Source organism: Agelaius phoeniceus, chromosome 6 (assembly GCF_051311805.1).
Source record: "Agelaius phoeniceus isolate bAgePho1 chromosome 6, bAgePho1.hap1, whole genome shotgun sequence".
Taxonomy (NCBI): domain Eukaryota; kingdom Metazoa; phylum Chordata; class Aves; order Passeriformes; family Icteridae; genus Agelaius; species Agelaius phoeniceus.
Genome location: NC_135270.1, coordinates 10,802,048 through 10,823,742, shown reverse-complemented (window position 1 = coordinate 10,823,742; position 21,695 = coordinate 10,802,048). Strand labels below are relative to the sequence as shown.

At 63.1% G+C, this 21,695-nt stretch overlaps 3 protein-coding genes across 3 annotated transcripts; 1 reads left to right on the top strand and 2 right to left on the bottom strand.

Annotated features, from left to right (window-relative positions):
* Nucleotides 1-41: 41 nt before the first annotated feature.
* MED19 (mediator complex subunit 19) lies at nucleotides 42-2,200 on the top strand. The gene is made up of 5 exons (XM_054634219.2): nucleotides 42-290; nucleotides 576-832; nucleotides 906-1,002; nucleotides 1,083-1,177; nucleotides 1,301-2,200. Exons 1-5 carry the CDS (start codon nucleotides 92-94, stop codon nucleotides 1,361-1,363), a joined length of 711 nt encoding a protein of 236 aa, XP_054490194.1. The 5' UTR covers nucleotides 42-91; the 3' UTR covers nucleotides 1,364-2,200.
* On the bottom strand, nucleotides 1,939-19,271 carry ZDHHC5 (zDHHC palmitoyltransferase 5). The gene is made up of 12 exons (XM_054634218.2): nucleotides 19,139-19,271; nucleotides 12,916-14,195; nucleotides 7,534-7,655; nucleotides 7,029-7,186; nucleotides 6,771-6,943; nucleotides 6,569-6,671; nucleotides 6,110-6,201; nucleotides 5,898-6,030; nucleotides 5,363-5,486; nucleotides 4,523-4,635; nucleotides 3,498-4,378; nucleotides 1,939-3,193 (listed from the first exon to the last, which is right to left on the bottom strand). Exons 2-12 carry the CDS (start codon nucleotides 13,017-13,019, stop codon nucleotides 3,028-3,030), a joined length of 2,169 nt encoding a protein of 722 aa, XP_054490193.1. The 5' UTR covers nucleotides 13,020-14,195; nucleotides 19,139-19,271; the 3' UTR covers nucleotides 1,939-3,027.
* A 230-nt stretch (nucleotides 19,272-19,501) lies between these two features.
* CLP1 (cleavage factor polyribonucleotide kinase subunit 1) lies at nucleotides 19,502-21,614 on the bottom strand. The gene is made up of 2 exons (XM_054634985.2): nucleotides 21,009-21,614; nucleotides 19,502-20,322 (listed from the first exon to the last, which is right to left on the bottom strand). The coding sequence occupies exons 1-2, from the start codon at nucleotides 21,612-21,614 to the stop codon at nucleotides 19,651-19,653; spliced, it is 1,278 nt and encodes a 425-aa protein (XP_054490960.2). The 3' UTR covers nucleotides 19,502-19,650.
* Between the last annotated feature and the right edge of the window lie 81 nt (nucleotides 21,615-21,695).

The following is a 21,695-nucleotide window of genomic DNA, read 5'->3' as shown; positions in this document are numbered from 1 at the left end:
GTCTCCCATAGCAACGGTAGGCAGGCCGGTGTAGGGGCGGTGCTTGGCCAATGGCGGGGCGGGGCGGCCCCGCGCGGGGCACGCCGGGAATATGGAGAACTTCTCGGCGCTGTTCGGCGCGGCTGAGCCGCCGCCCGCCGCCGCCGCCGCGCTCGGATTCGGGCCCGCCAAGGCTCCCGGCGCCGGGGCCACAGCGCCGCCCGCTGCCTCAGCCGCCGCGCCGCCGCCGGGCGAGGACGCGGCCCGCAAGGCCGCCGCCGGCCCCTTCTACCTGCTGCGGGAGCTGCCAGGTGCGGGCGGGCCGCGGGGCGGGGCGGGTGCCGCAATCGACCAATCAGCGCGGCGGAACGCGGCTGCGGGGGGAACTGACGGCGCCACGAGCCAATGAGGCTGCGGGGGCGGGGTTACGCAACGCGCGGTCCGGTGGGGAAGTGGGCGGTGGGGGGGTCCCCGGGGCCGGGATCGCGGTGCTCGGGGGTCGCAGTGGGTCCCGGAGCCCAAGCTCGGCCGGGGAGAGGGGCCTGGGGTGTCGTCGGGGCGTTTTCCCCTCCCCAACTCTTCCTGCGGCCGCACAGGCACTACGGAGCTGACGGGCAGCACCAACCTCATCACACACTATAACCTGGAGCACGCCTACAACAAGTTCTGCGGGAAGAAGGTGAAGGAGAAACTCAGCAACTTCCTCCCCGACCTGCCCGGCATGATCGACCTGCCTGGCTCCCACGACAGCAGCAGCCTGCGCTCGCTCATCGAGAAGCCGCCCATCTGTGGCAGCTCCTTCACCCCGCTCACGGGGGCCATGCTGACCGGCTTCCGCCTGCACGCCGGCCCGGTGAGTCCCGGGGCCTGGAGCCGGGGGGCTGGGAGGCACCCGGCGTAGCCTGACCAGCCCCTTTTCTCCACAGCTGCCTGAGCAGTGCCGGCTGATGCACATCCAGCCGCCTAAGAAGAAGAATAAGCACAAGCACAAACAGAGCCGCACGCAGGACCCCGTCCCCCCAGGTAAGGCTGCCACAGCCGCCCCTCTGCTCCCCTTCAGCACCGGCAGAGCATCGGCTCATCCGGGGCTTCTGCTTCTCCAGAAACCCCCTCCGATTCCGACCACAAGAAGAAAAAGAAGAAAAAAGAGGAGGATCCAGAACGGAAGAGGAAGAAGAAAGAGAAGAAGAAAAAGAAGGTGAGTGGCAAGGCTGGGGTGCGGTGCCCAGCCGCTGGAACTCCGAGGGGCTCTGTGAGTGGCCATCCCCAAGGGGCTGCTGGCCAGCAGCTCTCACAGGCTCTGTCTGTCCTTCCTCTGCAGAACCGGCACAGCCCGGAGCACCCGGGGGTGGGCAGCTCCCAGGCCAGCAGCAGCTTACGGTGAGGCCACGCCGGCGATGCCCTGGGGATCCCCCGGCCCAGGGGAACAGCCCTGGCTGACCCCAGGGACACTGGGGCTGGCCTGTCCCCCTGGCTAAGAGGACACCCCTGCAGCCCCACAGGACCAGGGGCACGGACTCTGTGGGTGCTGACCTCAGGCTTTTGTACCTGAAGAACCTGGAGCATCAAAGCCTCTTTTTTAGTCACCTTTTAAAGTCTGTTCTGAGGAGGGGCTGGTGGCCATGGCTGCTGTGACCCTCGGCTGTCACGGTGGAGCCTGAACCAAAGTGTCCCTGGAGCGTGCAGGGTGCCCTCCTTTGGATCCCAAACCTCACCAGCACCCACGACACCTCCCCTGGAGCCTCTTTTCCCATGCCTGGAAAATCCTTACCTTCTGTGGGAGCAGAGTTTGCCTCAAGTCAGAGTTTCCCCAAAAGTGAGCCAGGCTCAGCTCTTACCAGACCCCTTTCTCTCTCTCCCTCAGGATGGGGGGGGGAAGGCCGAGACCCTGATGATCAGGAGCCCTGGAGGGGCTGCTCCATCCCTGGACACCAAACAAAGCACACGCACGGCCCTGGGGTGGCTCATTAAATATCCTTTTATTCCTTGTTTTTAAAATGGCTGATAATAATAAAAAACCCTGGCGTGGCTGTGCGGGGCCACGGGAGCTATTGCCGTAGAGAAAGAGTCCGGTAGTGCCGGCAGGGCTTTGGGGACAGGGAGCACGGGGCTCCTTGGCTGTGTTTTTTTGGCATGTGATGAGAAAATATTGCTTTCCGGGGATGCACCTGCCTCTTCCCCGAGCGAGCGGAAATAAAAACACCCCTGCGACAGCAAGAAACCTCCTCGGAATCATTAACAGAAATAAAAAAGGCAACAAAACCAACAACCCCCCCGACCACAGCCCCTGGGGAAAGAGAACAAAGAGCAAAAACTGCGGGTGGGGGACGCTGGGGCCTTTGTGCCAGCTCGGGCTGGGGGTGTGGGGGTGCTGCCCCCACCCTGCCTCCACCCTGGGCCTTCCAAGGGGGCTGGAGGCTGCAGACACCACGGATCAGGGAGGGGAGTGTCCGAGGGTGGGTGCCTGGCACCCCCTGGTCCCCTTCAGGGAGGGAACAGTGGCATCCAGCACCTACCACAGCTCCTTCCATGGGTGCAGGAGGCAGCCCCACGTCCCTCCTTTGGGGACAGGGACAAGGTGGGGGGGGGCCCAGGCCCTGAGCAGGGTAGTTTCTTCCTCTCTCTGGGTAAGATATATAATTTCTGCTTCTTTTTTTTTTTTTAATATTTATATTTATATATATAGATATTTATATATACACACACCTGGTAACTCGGAAAGAGAAAAAAAATAGAATCCGTAACAATAATAATAAAAAAAAGTATTCTGGTTTAAAAACAATCCGTTCCTACCACGCCAGGCGAGCGGGTGATTGCACAAGGCCCACAAGTGGCTGGCGCAGCCGAGGCAGTGCCAGGGCTGCGGCCCCCCCTTCCCCGAGCCCTCCCCGAGCCCCCCGCGGGTGTGTGCCGGCCCCCGTGGCCCGGGGGGCAGAGGGAGGAGCAGGGGGGACCCGCCCGGCTCTCCCGGGAGTCCACAAGCGCGTCTGGGCACGGCCGGTCCCTGGGGCCGCTGGGGAGGAGGGGAGGGGGCGGCGGCTCTGCCCCTCATACCGAGATCTCGTAGGTGGTGCCCCCCACACCCGAGACCTTCTTGACACCTCCGCGGGTGGGGCTGCTGAGGGGCACCGGCCCCGAGCCCGATGGGGCTGAGCCCAGGCTCTTGGGCTGCCCGTTGGACTTGCTGTAGGCTGTTCTCATCTGCACCTCATCCCTGCAGGAAGGAAGCACGGACATGGGGTCAGGAGAGGGAACAGGTTGCTGGCACCCAGCGTTGCCACAGCCCTGCCCACCCCAGGGACCACCAGCACCCATTCCAGATTCCAAGGGGCCCATGGGGTGACCGAGGAAGCGTGCGGGGCACCAGCTCTGTTCTGGGAAGAGCTGGAAGATTTCTCTTGCTCTTCCCAAGATCTCTCCCCAGGGAGGGGTGTTCTGCTGCCCCAGGGGTTTGGAGTGACACAGGGCAGGCGTCCCCCCACAGGCCAGAGACACCCCTGTGCCATCACAGTACTCACTTTGGTGCCAGTAAGGGCTGCAAGGCCACCTCCTCGGTCTCGGGGCCGCCGGCCTGAGAGGCTGATTTTTGGCTGCTGTAAGACACGGATTTGCCCAGGTGGGGGGTGGCGGGTTGGTCGGGGGAGCCCAGCGAGCGCACCCGCAGCGCAGGGGGGGGCTCGGGCTTGCCGAAGCGGGGCAGGGCCGGGCGGGTGAGCGGGTTCTTGCCCAGGGGCGAGCGCTTCGAATCGTCCGAGGAGGAGCTGGTGCGGGGGGCGTTGCTGGAGCCCGGCGTCGACTGGATGCCCGAGTCTGCCAGCCCCGCGTCCTCCTCCCGGCCCGGGGCCGGCGGCTGCTGCAGCAGCTTCTCCCGCTCCTGGATGGAGGCCACAATGTGGCGGGAGAGATTGTCATAGCGCACGGGCGAGGGCTCGCGGGGCACCGCGTGCTTGGGGGAGGTGGCGCTGGCGAAGCGGCCGTGCAGGTCGGTCTCTCGCTGCTGGGCAATGCGGGCCGACAGGAAGGGCGAGGTGTAGCCCACGGGCGGCTCAGGCTCCGGGCCCGCCTGCACCGACTCGAAGTCGGGGCTGTCGGAGGGCGTGAGCAGGCTGTCGTAGGAGAGGCTGCCGTTGCGCGTCTGGTTCACCAGGCTCTTGTAGGAGGTGGAGGTGGTGCCCTCCGAGCGGATGGACTGCAGGTGGCCTGTCTCAAAGCCCGTACCCTGGGCCGATTTGAGGCTGGAGGAGCGGGAGCCACTGGAGAGAGGGTCAAAGTGGAAGCTCTTGCCAAAGGTGGGCGAGCGGAAGCTCTCAGGTTCCAGGCTCGGCTCTGAGCGGTAGCTGGGCTTGTGGCCGCTGTCACAGATGGAGTTGGGCTCCTTCAGGCTGTTCACTCGGCTCAGCTGAGGGGCAGAGGGGCAGCAGTTACCCACAGAATGACCTTGGGGCCCCTGTGGAGCTCCAAATGCATGCCCTAAACCCTTCCCACACCAGGAATGGGATGGCATCCCCGTGGGGCTGGTCCCCCGCGCTGGGCTCAGCCTTACCTTGGCGCTGGTGGAGTGGGGCAGGGCGGCCGAGCTGCTGCTGCTGCTGTAGCCAGGCCGGTACTTGTACATGGTGGGAGTCGGGGGGCTGTCCTTGCCTAGCAAGCTGCTGTCTGCACCAGGAGAGAGGGGCACGCTCAGGGCGGCTGCGGGCAGGGAACACACCGAGCCTTGCCTTCTCTGCCTCAGAACCGACTCCGAGCCTGGGGCGGACAGACCAGGGACAGGGACGGGCTGCAGGGGAGGTGCACCGGGGTGGGAGAGACAGACTGGGAGGAAGGGATGTCCCCACAGCCACAGGTGTGGGGCTGGCACTTCGTGCCCCTGTGGCAGCCCCGGCTGGGTGACACCCTGGGGGTGCACGGCACGGGGGTGTCAGGGAGCTCCATGGGAAGCACATACACCACAGCCCTCAGCGGGCAGCAGACCCCAGGCAGGGCCGGGAGAGCTGTGGGGTCTCCAGCTGCTGCAGAAAGCAGCTGCCACAGGCTCTACCCATCACATCCCACCTCTGGCCAGGCCCACACGGAGCCAGCCACAGACGCTCTGTGCCGCTGAGCCAGGCCCGCCACCACTTCGCCTCCTCCGTCCTGGCAGCGTGGCAGCTGCAAGGCACAGCTCCTGGTGGCTCCAGACAGCGCCATGCTGGCTCGGCCTCCGGCAGGGCAGAGCTGACTGTGAGCATCCCCCGCAGGCTTCTCCAAGTGCAAGGAGCCACATACACCAGCCCAGGAATGCCGGTGTGCTCCAGGTCTGCCCTATGGCCCTGGCTCCTGGCCTGGCTGGTGCAGCCCTGGGCTCCCCTCCCAGCGGCTGCCAGGGCCCTGGTGCCCTCCTTACCCTCAGTGGTGGCCAGGGTTAAGTGTGTCCTCAGGCCCGTGTAGCGGCTGAGGTCAGGCTTAGGTGGGGGTGGCGGCTCGGCGTCAGCAGACTGGCTCTCCGTCACCTCCAGGCTCCCCTTGGACTGCAGAGACAAAGCGCAGGCAGGGTCAGCAGGGGCCAAGGCCTCAGCCCCCCCGGGCTGGCAGGGCACGGACAGCGGCACTGGGGGCTCCCGCTGCCTCCCGGGCATCCGACAGAACAGAGGGCAGTGCATGCCCCAGGTGGGTGCTGGAAGTGCCAAGGAGGGGGAACCTCCAGAGGGTGGGGAAGGATGGGAGCAGTGAGGGCAATGGAGGGGGCAAAGCCTCATGTGGTGACTGCCACATGGGAGGGGGACAGTTTCCATCCGATGTGGACATAGAACAAGACGACACGGATTGGGACAGGGAACTTGACCAGGCTCTCTCGGTTCTCTACTCACGGATGCAGGCTTGCACCCCTGGGATCCGTGGAGGGCCCCAGCGCAGGCAGCGCTGGTCCCCACCTTCCTCACCTTCGTCCTTTTCAGCTCTGTCTGGATACCATTGTCCATGATCTTGACAGTGATCTGACCGTCCGACACCTCGGGCCGCAGGAACGGGGGTCTCACCAGCACTGTCTGCTCGGCCTTCGGGCGCCCAAGGTACCTGGGGAGAGGGGGAGGAAGGTCATGGCCTGGAGCCTGGGATGGGGCAGTTCTCCCAGGGATGCAGAGGCCAGGCTCACCTGGGCGCTGGGGAGCTGCAGAGGACCCGGCTGACGTTCTTACAGCAACCGTTGGTGAAGGGATTGACGCCCCCGCGGAACTTGCCTGTCACCTGTGGGACAAAGGAGTGTCACAGCCAGCCACGCCAGCTCCCTCAGGATACCCCCAGGACAGAGATACTTTGAGATCCAGCTCCTTTTCCTAGTGCCTGTTTCAATGCTCAGACCCCCCTTGAGAGGGTTGGGTCTCCTCAATTTCACCTCCTGGGTCCCAGAAGTGCCCGCCTGGCTCCATCCTCTGACTGCACTCCCACGAAAGCAACTGCCTCTCAGTCACGCTGTGCTCTACCTCCCCAGCTCAGGGGCCTCCCCCAGCTTTAATCCAACCCATCCACATCCATCCTCTCCCAGGAAATCCCAAAATGTATCTGTAGGTGGCCTGGCCAGGCAGGCAGTCCCCCCATAGTCCCTCGGACGTACCTGTTCATTGGTAGTGCGGCCCCTGGCCACGAGCACCACGTGGAAGCCTGTCAGGCCAGCGACGGGAATGAAGAAGAGCCCAGCCACGCACATCACCACCATCCTGCCACAGCCAGCTAAGGAGCAGCCACTGCCTCGCTTGGCACCACGCCGCCCTCAGATCCCAGCACGCCCTGCCCACCCGCACTGCCCAGGAGGATACGTGACGGCCATGCGGACACCGGAGAGCTCCTCCACCTGGTACAGGACGTAGAGCAGCCCGAAGCCGAAGACGCCCATGATGTGCGTGGTGAGCGACAGCAGGAAGAGGAAGAAGTAGCGGTAGTTGCGCCGCCCAATGCAGTTGTTGACCCAGGGGCAGTGGTGGTCGAACTCCTGCCAGGGATGGGGCTCGGTGAGGGGGTGCTGGGGGGGCTCCCTGCCCTGCAGGGGGCTGGCAGAGGCCCCAGCAGTTCCTCACCTCCACGCAGTTGTCGCAGACGCTGCAGTGGGAGCAGCGCGGCGGGCGGTAGAAGCGGCAGGTCGCGCACCACTTCATGCGCACCTGGATGCCCTTGATCTCCACCGTCTTGTACAGCGGGGCCCGGAAATCGTCCTCTTTGTCCTCGTCCTCCTCAGCTGATGGGGACACCCCAGCATGGTGTCAGGGCCCAGCCATGATGGGCTTCTGCCTGCCTGAGCCGAAGGCTCCTGGCATCACGTTCCTGTCACCTGACACAGGGACAGCCAGGGACCCCAAACACAGGCTGGGGGGGCTCTTCCCTGTCCCAGAATCCTGAAAAACTGCCTGAGTCCCAAGGACCCAACATGGGATGCTGAACCCATCCCTGTAGCGCTTGTCACTGCCTGATCCCACCGGGCAGGGCGAGGAAGGCTCCTGGCCAGCTTTTTGGGACCCAGAAATCCCCTTTACCTCGGAGGAAGGGTGCAAGGAGGCAGCTCCTCCCAGCCAGAGCCAGACTCACCTCGTGGGAATATGCCTGGGTCCATGAAGGTGGCCATGCTGAAGTTGGCCAGCACAAAGAGGAAGACGACGGCATTGTAGGCAGGGATGATTGGGGACACGTAGATACTGAGCCCTGGGCACCTGCGGGCACAGCAGCTGTGAGACCCTCGGACCCTCACTTGTGTTGCTCCTGCCACCTCCCAGCAGTGCATCCCACACCCACACAGCAACCACTTCTACAGCACAGCCTGGGGAGCACCTGGGGGTCACAGTGGGACATGCTCCAGGCATCCTTCAGGGAGCAAAATTCCCCTTTGGGACCCCACTGGAGGGTCCCACGGAGCAGTAGTGCTGGCACAGGAAAAACCAGGCCAATGGCATGGGGGGCACCCAGGTGACTTGCCAGAAAGCAGGATGTCATCCTCCCTGTGCCCCACCAGCTGCTCAGGGGCACAGGGGATCCTGTGAGGGAGGGGACACGAAACCAGCAGCAGCTCTGGTGCCTCCAGAGGCACTCATGCTCCTCATATCCCAGGGACAGCTCCAGCAGGACACGGGGACCCCAGCCAGCACCCAGCTCCACCAAAAAGGCTGTGGGAGCGCAGTGAGGGAATCACCCTGCTCCATCCTGCCCCAGCAGGAGGGCTCAGGACAGTGGGCTTCCCCCTTGCAGGCGCCAGCGTAATTCCCTAATCTGCTTTGCTGCTGGGATTAAATCCCACAGATCTAGGGCAGCATCTGTCCCTCTCTTCCCCCCACTGGGCTAAGTGCCGATGGATTTAGGTGGCCGGAGCAGCGTGGGGCTGGGCGGGCAGGGCGACATATGGTGCCAGCGCTGTAATCCCCCACAGGCTGGGGTGAAGGGGCAGGCGCTGGCCCTGTCCCCTCCTCCACCACCACCCACAGAGACGGGTCCCATCGCCGGGCGAGGCAGCCCCGTCCTTGTCACAGCAGCTCCGAGAGCCATGCCAAGGCTCCAGCTGGTGCAGGGCTCTGTCCCAGTTCAGGGCCCTGAGGAGGGCAGGGGGCACCCCCGGGTGAGGAGCAGCAGCTGTGCCAGGGGCAGGGCGGGAGAAGCGGGCACACCCTTCCAGCACACACCTGGCAGCACAGAGGGTGAGGCGGGCAGGGCGCTCTCAGCACTGGGCACTGCTCCGTGCCCCAGGAAGGCTGGGAAGCATCAGTGGCACCTGCTCTCACAGGCCAAGGCTGAGGCTGTCCCCATCCCGGCACAGGGGTGAGAGAGAAGGAGGGCAGACTTTTGGTTGGAAGACATCCCTGGCAAGGAGGACAGCATGGCCAAGCCACCCAGCACACTCCTCTTCTTCCTCCTCCTTCTCCTCTCTGGCCACACACCACACCAAGCTACTCCTGCAGACCACCTTCCCCAAAGCCTCTTCCCCCTCATTCCTGAGGAGCCGCCCTGCTGGGCACCCTGGGTGCTGCCTCCCTGCTCCGTATCAGGCTGGCATCTCCCGGGATGGCATTTCCCGAATGGCATCTCCTGGCCCAGCCCCCTGAGCTGTGCCCCGGGCTGGGGAGTGGCTCCTGGAGCGGCACCGGCCATGCCGGCCCTGCTGCCTGCACTGGAAGCCAGCCAGGCGGATTCTCCCAGATGGGACGGGCTGGAGAGGAGGAATCCTCTCCAATCTGTGCCCCAAAACCCTCGGAGAGCAGAGCTGGAGGCACAGGACCTAAGTGACAGTGTCAGGCCACAACCCAAGCAAGGGACAAATCCTGGAGTCATGGAATTACAGAATTTTTCAGGCTGGAAAAACCCTCCAACTGATTCCAACTGCTTTTCCAGCATTGTCAGGGCCACCACTGAACCGTGTCCCCAAGTGGCACAGCTACACGTTTTTTGGTGACTCCACCACTGTCCTGGGCTGAACAACCCTTTCCATGAGGAAATTCTCCCCAACATCCAAACTAAACCTCTCCTGGCACCACCCGAGGTCTCTTCCTCTTGTCCCATCACTTGTTCCTTGGGAGAAGAGCCCAACCTCACCTGGCCACACCCTGCTGTCAAGGGGTTGTAGAGAGTGAGGACACAACAGAACCAAGGATCCCATGTCCCTGAGCTGAACTCCTACTCCACTTGAGAGAAGCCTCCCTGGATCTGCTCTCTGCTAGACAGAGAAGGCCAGGGGGCTCAGAGGAGCCCTAAAAGTAGGAAATGCCCTTCCAGAAACCCTGTGGAAAGAGCTCCTCTTTCCAGGAAGGGAAATCCCAGCCCAAACCTTTGCTTGAAAGACATGGAGGGGAGCCAGGAAGACCCATGCCCGGGCAGTCATCCCACACAGGGAACAGCCAACAGCCAGGCTGAGCCAAGCACACAGCCTGGATCCTGAGAGACAGAGCCCAGGGAGGCAGGGAAGGATCCAGCTGCCTCAGAAAGCTTTGGGGCACACAGAGAGGGAAGGACCAGGGAAGGGAACACCTCTGTGCTGTCCCAGCAGCCAGCCCTTCCTGGAGGGACACACAGCTCCCAGGGCAGCACAGTGCCCAGCAGGTCCCTGGGCTCAGACACACTGACAAGACCCCTTGGATGGGATTCACGGGCCAGGGCAAGCAGAACACCCTCCCATAGGGAACACCAGGACCTGCTGCCTTCCTGACTCCCTCACATGCAGGACCCTGTGACATGGGAATCCCCACAGAGCCGGTGGCACCATGCTGGTGACCCCAAAACCAGGGAGTCACCTCCCGGGACCATCCCCGCCCGCTGGAGGGATCAGGGTTCTCCGCAGGGAGCAAAGGCCTGCCCATCCCTAGGGAACCTCCTTATCAGGGAGTGATGTGTTCCTGCCTTTTGCTCTCCTGAACAGAGAGTGAAGGGCTGCAGGCCCTGCCTCAAGCCCAGGGCACACGGGGCAGGAGCAGCAGGAGCAGGAGGGAGGCTCCTCCCCATCACCAGCCACGCAGGTCCCGCAGCACCCATCGGGCTTCCCCTCAGGATCAGGACGCAACACACTCATGGCCAGAGGAGCTGTTGGGACTTGTCCCTGGCAGCACATGAGAGGACTTGGGGAACCTCGGGCACCATGAGTCACAGTGGGATGAGACAGGCTTTTTGCTACCAGTCACGCCCGGAGAAGCCTGTCCCTCCCTGCTGGCATCCCTTCCCCAGCCCCTCAGCCCCTGCACTCTCTCGGGCACAGCCTTCCCTCCCTGCCTGTTCCCTGGGCTCTGACCCATGGGCTCTCCAGCTCTCCAAAGGCCTTGGCACAAACACAATCCCTGCTCACCCTGACCCTCACACAAGTTTGGATCTGACTGGGAGTGGGCATGGCACTGTGTGCCAGTGGCACTGCCAGCCCCAGGGAGGGGACAGGGAACCTGAGAGCCAACTGCACCAGGAGCTGGGACCAGCCAGCGGGGAGGTGCAGGAATGGACAAATGGACCCCAAGGTGCAATTTCCATCCTAAATCATCACCTGAGAGCTCAGCAAGCCTGGGACCCCCACTCATCCCAGGGGGAGGTGGGAACATTCCCTCTCCTGCTGCCCCTCCCTCCAGGGCAACCGGCCTCATTTCCACCGCCACGTGCTCAGCAGCAGCAGCTCCTAATTAAATTAATCAATTAAAGAGAGTTCTTGGCCCAGAGACACAAATCCTGAATGGACCAAAAGGCATCCAGTGGATAGGCTGGAAGCAACACAACTGGACTCTGAAGAGCTGTGCCGAGCCCTGGCTGCTCCCTGTTTTAGGGAGGTCTCCCAGAGCCCGCCCCCACAGCTTCCACTGCACTTCCCAAAGGACCAGCCTTAGGTCGGATGCTGACAGGGGGAAGGAGGTCAGGCAGGGAAGGGGCACAGTGGCCCCCAGGACCACGCAGGAGGCAAATCTGGAGCCCCACGTCCCTGCCAACCTGCTCCAGCACCAGGCAAACCCTGTCCCAAAGGATCCATCCCGCAGGGAGCGTGTGAACGCCGTGCCCGGGCTTTAATGGGATGTTCTGCACTCGGATAAACAACATCGCTGACCTGCAATTACAGCGACCTGCCCAGGTGCTCCTGCCCTGGCCAAACCTGCTCCACGGCGCCGGCGCTGCCTCTCACCGCCCGCTGATAAGCGGCTGCTCCCAGCGCTGCTGGCACCCGTGGCTGGGATGGGCTCGGGGTCCAGCTGTCCGGCAGCCACCGTGCCAAAACAGGGCCAGCCTGTCCCCTAAGGTCACACACGGGGTGGCACACGCAGCTCGGAGGGCACCACCCGTTCCCTCTGCTTCTCCTTCATCCCCTTGGCACAGCAGCAAGAGTCAGCGACTTCCACAGGCATCTGGCAGCCTGGAGCAGCCAAACCCCGAGCCTGGGAGCCTGGTGACCGCTCGGTGTCCCAGCAGGGGACAGCCACATGCTGCTGAGTGACACTGCCAGCTGCACCAAGCACTGGACGGGGCGAACCAACCCCCCTCCCCTCTTGGGTTGTCAAGTTCCCCCGTCCCTGCCCAGTTGTCAAGTTCCCCTGTCACCAAAGCCACAGTGACCTTCCCACCACCAATGGCAGGGAGTGGCAGCAGCCATGGCACCTGTCCCTTTGGCCTCCCACAGCTCCAGCTGATTCCTGTGGCCCCAGCAGGAAAAGCCCAGGGAGTGGGAGAGGCTCCCTGCAGCAGAGGGTGCAGCTCCTTCCCGCACGCTGCCAGGACCCCAAACACATTCCCGCTGAGACCCCAGGGATGCCCTGCAGGATCTGGCAGCCATTCCAGCTGCCATGCTCTGGCTTTCCTGCCTGGCACACTGTGCCATGCTGCCAGCCCAGATGAGCCACCCTCTGCCAGGCTCCCTCAGCACCTCGAGGTTCTGCTGCCCCACCTGTCACCCCCCTGAGCACGTCACTGAGGCACGTGTCACCAGGCAGGGAAGAGCAGCAGCCCAGGGATGTCACCACGCCTCTCCAGCACCCAGCACCATCTCCCAGCCTGGTGGGCCCCCCCAGGCCCCAGTGACCTCCTGGCCACGTCCCTGGGGCCCTCTCCAGGGACATGGAACCCTCATTGCCCCAGGGCAGGGGACAGAACACAGCGAGTGATCGACACAGGGGTCAGAGTTCTCCTCCCTGAACTTTCCTTTGTGGCTCACAAATTGATTACGAAACTAAAAATAACACGTGTCCTGCCCCAGCCCACCAATGCACCTCGCCTGGCTCCAAAGGAGAAAGTGATCCATGCCGTTTCCACCCACAGGTCACAAACCAGCTCCCAACCCAGCTGACCTGGAGCTGAGTGGTGTCTCACCAGGACCGCCAGCACACAGGGAAAACTCATGGAGTGAAATGGCTCCCGCTGTGGCTGCAGCACCCAGAGCACAATATCCCCCTTCCCTCTGGGAGGAAATCCCAGCTCCTGTCCCCTGTCCTTGCCAGCCCTCCCCGCTCTGGCCCAGCAGCCGGGACTCACGTGAAGGCGAAGAAGAGGGTGGTGGCTCCCACTAGGAAGATGGCAGCAGCGGAGACCGGGACGTACTTGCTGGGTTTGAATCTCTTTCCAGAGGCTGCTGGCATGTTGGAGCTGTGGTGGGGGGTCCGCCCCGCAGCATAGCCCAGGCCCCAGGGGACTCAGAGCAGGATGAGAAGGGGAGGGGGACAGGGGCTGACCCCTACCCTGCCCCCACGCCTGCTCCTGGGGCGAGCTCCGACCGGGGCAGACAGTCCGGAGAAGGGTCTGGAGCAGGAGGCCCAGGAGAGGAGCCCACTCTAAGCTCTGCCCCGTGAGAGCTCCCGGGTGCAGGGAAGGAGGGTTAAAAACATTAAAAATTCACAACAGAGAAGGGGATTTGGGTTTAGGACAACCGTTGGAGTGGGAATGCTGAGAGCCCTTCCAAGCCTCAGTCCAGGCAGCAGCCCACAGGGAACAGGACTCCCACAGGCAGGCTCTGCAGGGAGGGAATTCCCCAGGCTCGGGCAGGGTGCTTCCCACCCAGCCAGCACCCAGAGAAGAGCACAGGATCAGCAAACTGCTTGCAAAAAAGCCACTCCGGGAGCCTCAGGGCAGCCACTTCTCCTTTTTAATCCGCCTCTGCTGTGCCGCAGCCCCCGGTGCTGCACGGGAGGAGGGGGTGGTCTCCAAGCAATCCCAGCTTCCTCACGGAGCTGCCGTGCCTCCTCCTCCTCCCCTCGCTGGAGGGGTCACGGAAACACTCTCCCTGATTTCACCGGGATCTGGGGCTGGCTGGCGGTGGCTGTTTAATTTTATTTATTTCTCTCTTGTCTGTTAAAGCCGAGGAACAGCTGGTGCAAGGTTGAGCTGTAAATCCTTTTTTTCGAGGGGGGCGGAGGGGAAGGTCTGGCGGATTGTGGGTTTTCCTACTTGCTCCTTTCTCCTGACCCCCCAGGCCCTTCCATGGGCTCAGTATCCACTCGGCGGTTGGGGAGCGACAGGAATGTCATTAAATCTTCTCTGCAGCAACCATTTCCCAGCAGGTGAACAGGAAGGGGGTGTTCAGGGAGCGCCTTTACAACCCCAGCAGACACCAAAGGGTGGAAGGGGTGCTGAGCAGCTCTGTCTCACCCATGGCCCGGGCAGTGCAGGGAGAAACTTCAGTTTGTTCCAAACAGCTCCATTTTTCCCTTCCCCTTCCTCTGTTAAAATCCCTCTTCATTCATCCATCCATCCATCCGTCTTTTAAAAAAAACTACATAAAACCATTAAAACTCGAGGTCTGGTGTGCCACAGCTCACCTGGAAAAAACAGCAACAGAAATTAGCATGGCAGAGAAGGGATGGAGCCAACTGTCATTAGCCACAGCAGCCTGGCCACGGCGTCTCCCATCCCAGCCCAGGGGCACTGGCTGCTGCAGGAACTCCAAGCCACCCCCTCTACCCCCGAGAAACCCACCCTGAGTCCTGGAAGGACTGGAGGGACACATGAATGCCTTCCTGCAGCTCCGGCCCAAATCCCAGCACCAGTGAGTGCTGGCTCCCTGAGGGGCAGGGGCTGAGCAGAGACTCCAAGATTTAACATAAGGGTGGAGACCACAGGAGGAAAAAACATCCAGGAATCTCACTCCCTTCCCTGGAGGGCAGGAGACAGGAGAGGCCCCTGGAAAACACCAATCCCATGATCAGAAGTGGCCTTTGCAGCTCTGGATTCATCAGGAACTGCAGTGCCAGGACAAGGAAGAGTGGATTTGAAATGACAGAGCTCAGGGTTGGATGGGATATTGGGAATAAATTCTTCCCTGTGAGAGTGGTGAGGCCCTGGCACAGGTTGCCCAGACGAGCTGTGGATGCCATATTCCTGGAAGTGTCCAAGGCCAGGCTGGATGGGGCTCGGAGCAAGCTGGGATAGTGGAAGGTGTCCTCCTTGCCCATGGCCCTGACCTGCCCCAAGCAGCCACCAGCCCATCATCCATCATATCCCACCAGTTCCTGCTGCCACAGCCACCACTCCTCACCTTGTCACCGTCTGTCACCCACTCTCCCCTTGCTGCCTCCATGTGCGGGTCCAAGCACAGCCTACAGCTCACTCCTTTCTCCCTCCCAGCTTTCTCTGCCTGCCCAGTTTCTCCTTCAGGGTGGGCAGGGAACTCTCTAGCGCTGACTAAACGCGAGTGAAGGTTGGGAGAGCTGCGGCACCCAATTAAAGGCAGCTTTAATGACAAGGATGTGTTACCACCAAGTGGGCTCAGCCCCAGCTCACAGCCACTCTGCCTGACTCACCCAGGAACAGCTCCTGCCACTCGGCCTCTGCAGGACCAAAGCTCAACTTCCCACCCCAAGGTTTCCCTGCCCTTGGGAGTGAGAGGAAATGTGGGGCTGAGGCTCTGCCCAGCAGGGAAGGTGCAGGTTTCACCTGACAGCAGCTCCTGAGCGGAGCAAACTGAACAGTAACACCAGGGAAAGCTGTTTTCCACAGCAGGGACAGAGTTCCCTGGAGAGCAGCAGTTTCCCAGCCCTGCTCTGCTTGTTCGGGGAAGAGCCCAACACCCCACAGAGCTGAGCCCAACAGCAATTCCAGGGATGGGCTATCGGAAGTGCAGGCCTGACATCACGGCTGATTGCTTTAGCAGGAGCAATCTGCTCCCTGAGCACCCGGCCCTTTGAACGCTCCGCCATGGAGGCACGGCCACACCTCGGGCTCAAACAGACGCTGCCAGGCAGAAGGAGCTGTTCCCTGATAATTCCTCCTCCGGAGATCCCCACCCTGCCCTCGCAGGGCGCCGTGGGCATGCGCCTCGTGGCCCTGCTCTGCCCCAGCACTCCCAGCCCGAGATGCAGGAGCCCTTCCACAGGGTGATCCCTGCGGAGCTGTGCGTGCCAGAGCCAGCTCCCCATGGAATCAGGTACCCATGGGACAGGCCCATGAGCAGGGGAGAGCCCCCTGTGCTGTCATTCGTGACACCCCAGTGAGAAACGATGCAAATGCATCCCTGCTCCAGCTGCCTGTGCCCAGAATAACTCCACAACTCATCAAACAGGAGCTCATCCCGGCTTGCAGAGCCACCACACTACTCCCCAGATTGCCTTCCTGATCCCCTGGTGTGCTGAGACCCCACAGGACTCCCCAGTCCCAGCCCTGCTGCAGAGGCCCAGAGAAAAAGCTGTCAAAGTGCGGGATCTCTGCTCTGCAATCCTTAAGGGGTCCAGAAGAAACACAAGGAAAATCCACCCCAGATTCCCACAGACTGCACTAATTCAGGCCCCAATTCTTCCAAACACACATATTCCTTCCCAGCCCTACAACCTGCCCACCTCTGGTCAACCAACCCTTCCTTTTCCTCCACCTTTGCCCCAAATCCTCTGTCTCAGTGGCCACTTTGTCCCTACCCACCAAGGCCACTCACAGACTTCCCTGCTCCAAAGAGCCCCCAACTCATCTTGCTTACCTGTGGCCTACACAGGCTCTGCTCTTGTCTCCAATTCCTTTCTGCTCTTGCCTCCCATTCCTTTCCCTCTGCCAATTCCAGCCCAGCAACTCCTCCTCTCCCGCTGCTCCTCCAGACCTGCCCTGCTCCTTCCTCCCCCAGCGCCTGTGTCACTGCTCACTCCCCCTTCCCTCTCCCTCAGAAATTCCACCTGGTTTTCCCATCCCAGCACCTCCTTTTTGGAGCACTTTCCCAGTTCTGGCTCTGCTCAGCCACCTCTGGAGCAGTCATCTCCACTCTCCAGGGTTTCCCTCCACTCATACAGGGGAGCTGCTCCTGTTTCCTTCACCTCCATTTCTGGGGATTTCTTTTAATTCCAAATTCCCTCCCTCGGGATATGTGCAAGCATGACTGATGCCACTTTCCATTTCTCTGAGCCTGCATCTCCTCTTCTTGGTTCAAGGCCCTGTAAAGCCTCACTGATTTCCTCCCTTTACTCCCCTCCCAGCCCTGTGCTCCTCCTTCCCTGCTTCCCACCCCACTCTGCTCATCTGCTCCAGCCCCTCTCCAGCCTTCCCACACGCAGCCAGGTGCTCCATGCCTTGTCCCTTCTGGAGCAGGAGGTGCTCCCCACCTCTGCTGGGATGGGGACACACGTGTCCCCAGCTCCCAACATTCCTTCCTCCCTCACTCCAGCTCCTCACTCTGCTCCTGCCCGGGAAGGAGGAAATGCACCTTGGCATCAACCACATGGCACCTGCCACCCCTGGGATCCACAGCACAGGCAGGACAAACAGAGTTCCCTCTTGGTCACCGGCTCCCAAACCCACAGCTCCCAGTGGACCTGCCCCGATCCAGCAGAGTTCCCATGGCGCAGGGCAAACACACAAACAATTCCTTCCACGTGAGGCAACTCCCAGACAGGGCAGATCCCGGCTGCAGGAGACAGACGGGATGTGCTTCACCTGTTCCCACTTTGTTTGGATCAGCTGCAGCCCAGAGTCCCACAGAGCCCTTCCAGAGCTCATTGCCTGGCACCGTGAGTGAGGGGCGTCCATGGAACAAGGAACTCCCTCCTCCCTCTGCAGCTCCCTCTGCTCACCCTGTCCTGGCACAGCCAGCTAACAATTCACACTCCAAAATCCATCAGAGAAAGTGTAAATTTTCCCAAACCTGGCACTGTGGCTGGAGCAATGCCAGCGTGAGATGCCCACTAGTCACTGCCCCGTGTCCAAACCGGAGCACCTGCCCCAACAGGGCAGTCTGGGGATACCTCCCTGCTCCTAATTCCAAAGGAGGATGCACAGCAACGTGTGTTTGGGGCCCCCTCGGCTCCAGGTGCACCCTGCACACCTGCCTTCCTCCCAGGTGGAAGTGCAGAAGGATCAACACAGAACATGGAGAAATACTCCACTGCAGACAGCCAGAAGGCTGGAATCACTCCCTGCTTATCTCCTGCCCAGGGCTTACACCGCTCCCATCCTCCTTCCGCAGCCCATGCCGCTGCTTTACACGGGATTAGCCCCATTTTATGGCCAAAGCAGGAGGAACAATGCCTCATCCATTGAGGCCGCGTCCCAACGGGCTCCACAGCGAGCAAGGACAGCGCCAGCCTCTTGTCACTGTGTTAGGAGACACCGGGCACAGCGACAGGTGGGAATGTCCCCAGACAGGCCCCTCACAGGGGAGTTCAAGGTCTCCCCTTGGACCCACCCAATCACCACCCTCTCCATTCCCAGATGGGGCTCCTGGCCTGGGAACCAGCAGGAATAAACGCCTGCTAAAGCAGCACCCGGGCCCGGTGGCAACTGGATTAAGCTCAGAAAGAGGCTCCAAAATAAGTCTGGCTTTGATCGGAACAAGGCTCTGGTTGTACTTTACACACCCCAAAAATCCCGAGCAGCCCCTAATGCAGGGGATCCCTGAAACCCAAATCCAGCTCTGTGCCGGGGCGGGAGCCGGCAGATCCGGGGGAACCACTTCACAGAGCCACGGGGAGCACAGGGGCAGCCGATCCCCTCCCCAATCGGCGCGGTGAGGGGGCACAGCTCAGGTGCTCGGGAATCCGGGAATTCTCTCTGAGGGGAGGCCAGGCTGGAGCCGTTCCAGTGGCCCCGCACTAGGACCAGGGACGGTGCCGTGAGGAGACGCCGTGCTGTAAACACGGGTCCCCCTTGGGCCGCGGCACAGAGGCCGCGCTCCGGTGCCCCACAACAGCGCGGTGGCGGCGTTCCCGGGGGCACCGGGGACAGGCCGGGTGCGGGACAGTCCCCCGGGCGCTCCCTGCGGCCGCTCCCGGGCCCCGGGCGGTTTCCAGGCAGGGAACGAGCCCCGCTCCGGAGCGCTCACTCCGCACCGTGCGCAGGGGCGGCCCCAGCCCGCGGGGCACCGCTCCCCGCCGGCCCCGCATCGCCGCTCCCGCAGCCCCCGGCCCGGCTCCCCGCGGCACAGGAGAAGGTCCCGGCGGGGCCGCGGGTAGGGCAGCCGGGGCAGGAGGAAGCGGCGCTCCCGGGCAGAGGCACCGCGACCATCGGGCAGGCGGCCGTGCGGAACGGCGGAGCGGGGCCGCGGCCAGAGAGGCGGGCCGGGCAGGGGTCGGTGCCCGCTGGGGCGCCGGGCAGGAGGGTTCGCGGCGCGGTGAGGGGGCACCGGGGCACAGCCCGAGCCGCGCGCGGGGGGAGCCGCGGGGGCAGCGGCTGGGCGGGGGCGGTCGCGGCCGGGTCCCGGCGAAGGGCGCGAGGGAGCGGCGGGCCGGGAGGCGGCGGTGGTGCCGGAGCGGCGGGGACCCGGCGGGGTCGCGCGGCCCACGTGACTCACCGGCAGGAGGCCGCGCGCGGCGGCGGCTCCGGGCACGGACGGCGGCGGCTGCGGCGGGCGGGACGTCACGCGCGCGCGTGCGCACCGCGCCCCCCCGCGCGCCTCCATTGGCCGCCTCCCGCCGGCCCGCCCCGGCAGCCGCGGTGCGCATGCGCGGGGCCGCCGAGAGGGCGTGCGCGCTCACGCCGCGGTGGGCGGGGCCACGGCCGGAGGCTCAGCGCGTGCGCGGACTGTACCACACCGGGGGCCGGAGGGGGTGAACGGGACCGGGCGCTGCGCACTCCGGGCGCGGGGGGAGCCCGGGGCCGGCAATCTCCGCTCCCCTCGGGGACCCACCACCCTCAGCAAACGCTCACCACCGGCAAAGGCTTCCAGATTTAATAGCAAATCGTACAAAAATTATAAAACCCAAGGGCGGGTGCTGCACCAGGCTCACACCGCGCTGGGGGGGATAAGGAGGGGGCACAGGGAGGAGGAGGAACAGGAGGAGGAAGGCACATCCCGACCTTCCCCTACTTGAGGTCCATGAAGCGAATGTCCATGATGAGCAGGAAGTTCTTGGGGAGGGGGCGCGGGGCTGGGGACAGCACGGTGAAGACCTGGCGCTCCAGGTCCACACCGGTGACCACGATGAAGCCGGCCACACTGGTCTCGGAGATGTTGTCATCGGGGCTGTCGGCGGTGCTGACGCTCAGCAGGTGGTGCACCATGTCCCGCCCCGGCGTCACCGGCACCAGCTTCAGCTGGTTGTCCTCCTGCGACATTCCCAGCGGCAGGCACGAGTCCGGGATGGTGGGAGCGCCCACCTTGTAGATCTTGACGTCGGAGAACTTGACGTCGAAGGCGTGGGGGTAGAAGCAGCCACGGAAGCCGTAGAAGTACTCGCGGATGCGCTCGTCCCGGCACTCTCGGCGGAAGTCCTTGGAGCGCTCCACCACACCGCCGGACTTGGGCAGCAGCACAGTGCGCACAAAGTGGGGCAGGTCCCGCTTGAGCTCATTGTAGAGGCGCTCCTGGTCCAGCACCACCACCACGTCCACCTCGAAGGCGGAGGCGGCGTGCACCAGCGCCTGGTAGCCCGAGCTCTTGACCCAGCCGCAGGTGTTGATGACGCAGCCGCTCACCGACGCCCGCCGGTTCACCTCGCAGCGCTGGTTGAAGACGTCGGCCAGGCACGACGTGATCTGCGGGAGGAGGGGTCACACCCAGGCACCCATGTCCCCACGCTGTCCCCAGCTCCTTCAGAACCCTCAAAGCCTCCATTCTGGGCAGCCACCCAAAATTGTGGAATGGTCTGGCTTGGAATAAATGTTAAAGGCCATCCAGTTCCCTATGGCAGGGACACCTTCCACCAGCCCAGGTTCCTCCAAGCCCCATCCAGCCTGGCCTGGGGCAGTTCCAGGGATGGGGCATCCACAGCCTCTCTGGGCAACCCTGAAGGGCTTCACTGTCTTCACACTAAAAGAATTTCTCCCCAATATCCAGCCTAAACTTCTCCTTTCACCGTGAACCCATTCCACCCCACCCTATCGCTCCAGATCCTGACAAGAATCCCTCTCCAGATTCCCCGTAGGCCCTCAGGATGGAAAAGGCTGCTCTGAGGACAGGGCACAAACTTTTCTCCTCCAGGCTGAACTGCCCCACCTCTCCCAGCCCGTCTCCATAGGGGAGGTGCTCCAGCTCCCTTCATCAACTTCATGTCCCCCTATCTCATACCATAGCTGGGAAGGGGTGACTGGCCGTGCACGAGGCTGTTTTTAAACCACGTTCTGCTGTCCCCAAACAGCACCCGGGGATTCAGTCACCCCGCAGGGAAAGCCTAGGGAACTCCAGGGCCAGACCCAAGTGGGGCCGAGCCCGCCGTGCTCACCTTGTTGTAGAGCTTGATGTTGGTGCCGGGCGTGGTGGAGCCGAAGTGGTAGACGAGGGGGGCCTGCAGGGAGAAACCCTCCTCCACATCGGCCGGGCGCTCGATGTACAGCGCGCCCATGGTGCCGGGGATGGACACCGAGCCCTGCCCCACGTCTAGCTCCACGAAGGTGGGCCGGCGGCCCAGGCGCACGGCGTAGTTGAGCAGCAGGCGGCACACGGTGGTCTTGCCCACGTCGGTGGGTCCCACCACCATGACGCGGGGCCCGCGCTCGTCCTCCCGCTCGGCCTGGCGCCGCATCTGCTCCAGCGCCGTGTGCGTGTTCAGGTACAGCAGCATCGGCGTGTCCCGCGACACGTAGGCCACCTCGGTGCGGCCGCTGAGCTGCACGGTGCAGCCGTGCCACGTGAACACGGCCACCTTGGCGCCCGCGTCGAACGTGAACTTCTTGTTGCGGGTGAGCTCGGTGCCGAACACCTCGGCCATGCCGGTCAGCAGCTCCAGCTGCACCGTCTGCCCCGCCTCCACCTCGAACCGCAGCTCCGTCTCCCGCTCCAGCTCGAACTTGGCCACCTGCTTCTTCTCCTCGCCGCCGTCGTCCGCCATGACGGCGACGCGGGAGTCCCGGGCCCGGTGTCCCCCGGCCGCCGCGGCCGCGACGGAAGTGACGTCAGAGATGCGCGTCGG

What these genes read in the sequence shown, in the direction of transcription:
- MED19 (XM_054634219.2), top strand. Translation starts at nt 92, where the DNA reads ATGGAGAACTTCTCGGCGCTGTTCGGCGCGGCTGAGCCGCCGCCCGCC. An exon ending in CCTGCTGCGGGAGCTGCCAG is followed by an intron (nt 291 to 575) that starts GTGCGGGCGGGC and finishes GCGGCCGCACAG; the next exon opens with GCACTACGGAGCTGACGGGC. An exon ending in GCAGGACCCCGTCCCCCCAG is followed by an intron (nt 1,003 to 1,082) that starts GTAAGGCTGCCA and finishes CTGCTTCTCCAG; the next exon opens with AAACCCCCTCCGATTCCGAC.
- ZDHHC5 (XM_054634218.2), bottom strand. Translation starts at nt 13,019, where the DNA reads ATGCCAGCAGCCTCTGGAAAGAGATTCAAACCCAGCAAGTACGTCCCG. An exon ending in CCCAGGCATATTCCCACGAG is followed by an intron (nt 7,187 to 7,533) that starts GTGAGTCTGGCT and finishes TGTCCCCATCAG; the next exon opens with CTGAGGAGGACGAGGACAAA. An exon ending in GGTGTCCGCATGGCCGTCAC is followed by an intron (nt 6,672 to 6,770) that starts GTATCCTCCTGG and finishes TGGCTGTGGCAG; the next exon opens with GATGGTGGTGATGTGCGTGG.
- CLP1 (XM_054634985.2), bottom strand. Translation starts at nt 21,614, where the DNA reads ATGGCGGACGACGGCGGCGAGGAGAAGAAGCAGGTGGCCAAGTTCGAG. An exon ending in ACATCAAGCTCTACAACAAG is followed by an intron (nt 20,323 to 21,008) that starts GTGAGCACGGCG and finishes CTCCTCCCGCAG; the next exon opens with ATCACGTCGTGCCTGGCCGA.